This window comes from Arachis duranensis, chromosome 3, assembly GCF_000817695.3.
Source record: "Arachis duranensis cultivar V14167 chromosome 3, aradu.V14167.gnm2.J7QH, whole genome shotgun sequence".
NCBI classification, from domain to species: Eukaryota; Viridiplantae; Streptophyta; class Magnoliopsida; order Fabales; family Fabaceae; genus Arachis; species Arachis duranensis.
Window position 1 is genome coordinate 8,755,667 of NC_029774.3, and position 5,789 is coordinate 8,761,455.

Genomic DNA, 5,789 nt, shown 5'->3' on the forward strand with positions numbered 1-5,789 from the left:
AATTATTTATAATTATATTTTTTACACATTTATAATTATAAAGACGTTAATGTACATGAATTTAAAAATTATAATTTTTTTATGTTTTTAGAAATTATAAATTTATTGAAATTGTTGTGAAATTATATATATTGTTTAATATTTAATGCCTTATAAAAAAAAGGAGATCCCGCCAGCCTACCATTAGGCGGGCAGGGAAAAATTTTTGGACCGTCTTACTAGGCGGGGCGGGCTTTTGACGAGACAGGACGGACTTTCCCGTTTGCCACTCCTAATAGGGGAACGGACATAAGTACTCGTCCCATGAAACTTATTAAATATACGCGAATATAAAATTATTAATTTATCCTAATTTATATATACATAAATCTATTTCTTGAATTTAGTAATCCTAATTTCTGTCTCCAATTCGAATTCTTCTTTTTTCTTCCAGACTCATTCTCAGCCTCTATCCTCTCTCTCTAACTCATTTTCTCTACCTCTTAAGTTCGTCACTACGTCACTCAGTATCATCCCAAAAATGTTATGTTATATTATTATGTTGGAATATATTTTTATATTTTCTCTTTTTGAAATGTTATTTTTCATAACGAATATGTTATAAATTATGTTGAATTATATTGAATTGATTATTTTATGATTATTATACGGTGAATTCTATGATGCCTATGGTATGGTGCCTAACTTTTGCTTATAGAGAAATTTTTGAGAGCATATAATAAAAAGGTAATAACAAAATGTCTTACTAAATCTATTTATTTATTAAAATTTATTACTATCACTTAAAAAAATTTAGAAATTCTAGGAACTAATAGATGAATTCTTATTGTACATTAATAGTTTGAGAATATTAAAATTATCATTAAAATTCGTATAATTTTATTCTCTTGACAAACAATTTTATAATTACGTTAATCATATAATTTTATATACAAACATTGATACGGTGTTGTTTCATGTATATATTTTGCAGGTATCAAAGGATAGCATTGAATTATTATTCAGTAGATTTAAATTATTTATTGTTTATTACAAAACTTTCTGCATTAGGATTCTCTATTAATTTGTTCTTCATTTTGAGCTGGTTTTGATATTTTCTTACTTCACAGAAAACCAACATATAAAATTTTATTGGTAGATTTAAGTATTACTAGATTATTTATGGTCATATTGAGTATATATGCCTGATTTATTGAAAAAAGTAGATTAAATAACTATTTTATAGTTAATACAATTAATACTATATTAAGAAAAGAAAAACAACGCATACAAGTTATTTTTTTATTAATTAAATTATTATAATTAAAATGAAATTTAACATAACAACTTAAAATTATAATTTCAATCTTATCACGTGCATGGCACGGGTGATTAAACTTGTATTTTTTATAAGTGATATTTTTTTTTTAATTTAACAAACAACTTATCTATTTAATTCGATTTTTGCGGTAATATTTGAATAAATATTTAAAAAATATACAAAAAAAATTCAAATAAAAATTTGATCTTTATTTTTTTAAATTTTTTAAAATAATATGGTGATTCACAATAATTTTTTTTAAAAAAATTGACTTGACCAAAATTTGTTTTTATGATGAATATGATATCATCACTTTGCAATAAACTGAGACAGATTTGTTATCTGTAGATGAGAGTAGAGAAGGTCATGCTGCAGCTTTCGGTGATGATATTGGCCTTGCCACTGAGTTGAAGTGTGAGATTTATATGATAAGAAAAATATAGGGAGCTTTTGTATTGATATTCCACCAAGATTTTTTTGCCATGTTTTAGAGGCTCTTGTGTATTTGTGGAGATCCTAATTTCTTATTTTCCCCATTTTTGTCATCGTGTATTTGTCGCAAGCTCATGATATTATACCAAGTGATAAAAATATGAAAAAGTAGATCTATAAAACTTTATCTCTTTGCTGTTAGCTTTATCCACATGTTTGTGACCTTTTAAAAAACAAATTTACCTTACCAACACATTTAAATAATTAAAAATTATTACTGACAATTCTGGTATGATATAATTAATTTATTTTTTTAATCTTGTATTTTATCGTTATTTTTATACGACTATTAAAATATTATTAATATATATTTTTTTTTAAATTTGACAAATTTTTATTAATTCATTTTAGTAATCTAGTTTATTTGTTCATTGTAAAGGTATTGGATTACTTGGTGACAGAGTGACAGTTACTGTTTAACCAAACTAAATGATTGGATGAATTATAAGCTTTTAATTTCTGAAAATTTTAAAACAATACAGAAGCTTACTTGCTCCTCTTCCCATTTCATCATAGTCCAGATTACAGCTTCAAGTTTTAATTAAAATGGCTACCACTTCACAAGTTATTACCTGCAAAGGTATATATCATCAATCAAACATTATTATTATATCATGTTACATTAAATTTTAATTATAGTATGTATATGTCTTGGTTTGGATATTGCAGGAGTAGTGTGCTGGGTTGGTGGAGAGCCTGTAAGATTAGAAGAGATTCAAGTTGATCCACCAAAATCAACTGAAATTCGAGTTAAGATGCTTTGTTCCAGCATCTGCCACACTGATATCAAAAGAATTAGAGGATCCCCAGTAGTTAATGCTCTTTCTTAATCCCATGTTTTTCACTCTGTAAGTTTGGTATTATTTGCAACAACTGTTTTCTTAATTGTCTTTCTTTATTTGTATTCTGTTTCTGCCAATTTTAATTTGCAGGTGAAGTATCCTCTTGCTGTTGGACATGAAGGAGTCGGGTAATTAATTTCTCCAAATCTGTGGTTCTTAGATCTAAATTTATTGTGTCTATTAGAGTCTGAATATGTGTGCTATAGATATCATTTGATAATTAACTTTTCTAGTAAATTAAAATTAAAATGTTAATTTCTAGTAAATTTTTAGTCGAACACTTTAGTCCTTTATAAGTTTTAATTATCGAGTCAACGTTTTATTTTGTTAGACAAATCAATTTTCGTATCAGATTATTTGTCTATTAAATAATGATAGAAATTGATTTGGCAGGAAAATTGATTTGTCTAACAAAATAAAAAGTTAAGTAACTAATTAACTAACATAACTGCCGATCATAATTAATAGTGATAAGTGGTAAAATTGTTATCACATATGAAGTGCAGTGTTGTAGAGAGTGTTGGAGAGGAAGTAAAAAATCTAAAAGAAGGGGATATGGTGATTCCAACCTTCATAGGAGAGTGCAAACAATGTGAGATTTGCATTTCAGGAAAATCCAATTTGTGCATGACAAACCCTTTAATGCTCAATGGATTGATGAGAGACAACACTTCAAGGTTGTCCTGCAAAGGCAAAAGGCTTCACCATATTTTCAGTTGTGCCACTTGGTCAGAGTACATGGTTGTTGATGCCAACTATGCTCTTAAAGTTGATCCAAGCATTGACCTAGCACATGCCAGTTTCATCTCATGTGGCTTTTCAACTGGTTATGGTGCTGCTTGGAAGGAAGCTAAGGTTGAAAGTGGATCAAGTGTTGCTGTTTTTGGTCTTGGCGCTGTTGGATTGGGGGTATGCATCAAATACACTTTTGCATTACATGTGCACTTTATATCCTAAATATATAAATTGCATAATTTGCGGTTGTGACTTTGTAACTCGGACTTGAATTAAGTAGGGTTGACTATATGAATATAAATATTTCGATATTTATGCATTGAGATATGAAAAAGTTTTACGTATTTAAGTCTAATACAATATTTTTCATTGAGTTCACCATGAAATTGTAACATAGTGCAAAAATTAAAATTCCTTTACAACTTGTTCTAAAATTTTTCTCTTAGTAATATAAGGGAGTTGAAACCATTTTGACTTCTGAACTTTCACCCAATTAACACCCCAAATATTAGATTGTGACTCACGTTTGTCCCTATAGTTATTTCTGTTAACAGAGAGCTGATGTGGCACGTTAAGTTGATATGGTGTACATCTACGTGGCACCCAACTTGCCAGAATGGATGGATGTGTGATGAGTGAATGATGTAGCAAAAAGTTGTTTTCACTTAATTTGACTTCTACGTAGATATTAAAACCCTAATTTGGATGGACTTATATTGAGTGAAAACAATTTTTACCAATTATTCATTTATCACACATTTATTCTGGCAAACTAGGTGTCACGTAGATGCACACCGTGTCAACTTAATGTGTCACATCAGCTTTCTGTTAACAGAGATAACTAATAGAGACAAACGTGAGGCATGATTTAATATTTGGGAGGTGTTAATTGGGTAACTACAAATTTAAGAGTTGAAATTGAGGCCAACTCCAAATTTCAGGGGTCAAAATGAACTTCAACTCTAGTATAAAGTGTAGTTTTGTTGCAAAAGAGGCTTTTTTCTTGTATTGTTGGGCAATTTCAATGCATTAAATTGAACATTTTAAAATTTACTATGTAAAGTTCAGAGGGCCAAGTGTTGAAGTACACTTGACCTTGTATTACAGGCCATCAGCGGAGCAAAAATGATGGGAGCAACTAAGATAATAGGGATTGACAAAAATGATATGAAAAGAGAAAAAGGAGAAACTTTTGGGATGACTCGCTTTATAAATCCTAGTGATTCTGATATGCCTGCATCAGAATTGGTGAAAGAATTGAGTGATGGAAGAATGGGTGTGGATTATTCTTTTGAGTGCACTGGAATCAGCCATTTGATTATTGAATCCCTACAAGCCACAAAAGTGGTGAGTTGAGTTCAGCCATTTGATTTTTTTTCTTATTTAACATTACATGATCACAGCAATAATGTGTATAAAACTATTCCTAATCTAAGAACATTATTGTGTGTTCCTAATTTTTAAATGTGTATGTATAGGGAACAGGTAAAACAATTGTAATTGGTGCACCAACTGAACCAATCGAGCCATTTGGTTTTGCTTCAATCCTTAAAGGCAAGACTTTGAAAGGTTCTATCTTTGGAGGGTTAAAAGCAAATTCAGACCTTTCCATTATAGCTGACAAATGCCACAAAAGGGTATTCTAATTTCTCAACACATTTAACTTTATAGCATATAGTATGTACTTATATTTGTTGCATATGTTTTTGTGGTGGTATAAGTATCTCATAATTATTACTTCACAGGAATTTCCTCTTGAAGAGTTATACACTCATGAGGTTCAATTGGCAGATATAAATCAAGCATTTGAGCTTTTGAAACAGCCCAATTGTGTGAAAGTTGTCATCAAGATATGAGCGATAATCGAGTCAAAGTTATAAAACTAATTCTTTCTGTATTTTTGCTTTTCTCTCTTTGTTAACCTGATGAAAAAGAATTATATAATTTATATTTGAGTGCAAAACAGGAATCAATGTCCAAAATATATATATTTTTTTAAAAAAAATTTATATTGTATGCAAATTTTACATATCCTTTTATAAGACTATAAGAGCGTCAGATCGAGTTATTACTTATTAGCCATATCGTGTTAATGTCCATCCAAAACGAATCTAAAATGTTAATCTGCCTTGTTTTATGATAAATCAGTAGAAACTTTTTTTATATAACTAGTAAAATTAATTAAAATTAATCTAATAAAAAATAATAAATAAAAATCTAACTATAATTCAAATACAAATAAAAGTTATTCACATTACAGCAAATCTTTTTCATAATATTCTTTTAAATTTTTTTATCATAATATCCATTCTCAAATTAATGCAAAGGATAAAAATATCAATTTTAATTTAATTTTTTTAAATAACAAATAATTTTAAAATGATAATAATATTTACAACACAATATAATACAAAAATAAA

The 5,789-nt window shown here is 28.5% G+C and overlaps 1 protein-coding gene across 1 annotated transcript; it reads left to right on the forward strand.

Moving 5' to 3' along the window:
* The first annotated feature begins 2,226 nt into the window (after positions 1-2,226).
* Positions 2,227-5,391, forward strand: LOC107477377 (8-hydroxygeraniol oxidoreductase). The gene is made up of 7 exons (XM_016097378.3): positions 2,227-2,372; positions 2,462-2,604; positions 2,725-2,762; positions 3,141-3,543; positions 4,477-4,716; positions 4,848-5,006; positions 5,115-5,391. The coding sequence occupies exons 1-7, from the start codon at positions 2,339-2,341 to the stop codon at positions 5,223-5,225; spliced, it is 1,128 nt and encodes a 375-aa protein (XP_015952864.3). The 5' UTR covers positions 2,227-2,338; the 3' UTR covers positions 5,226-5,391.
* Positions 5,392-5,789: the final 398 nt, after the last annotated feature.

Bases quoted from the DNA above. Each gene is read 5' to 3' on its own strand.
- LOC107477377 (XM_016097378.3), top strand. From the start codon at position 2,339: ATGGCTACCACTTCACAAGTTATTACCTGCAAAG. The intron at 3,544-4,476 runs GTATGCATCAAA...CTTGTATTACAG, and splicing joins TTGGCGCTGTTGGATTGGGG to GCCATCAGCGGAGCAAAAAT. The intron at 5,007-5,114 runs GTATTCTAATTT...ATTACTTCACAG, and splicing joins CTGACAAATGCCACAAAAGG to GAATTTCCTCTTGAAGAGTT.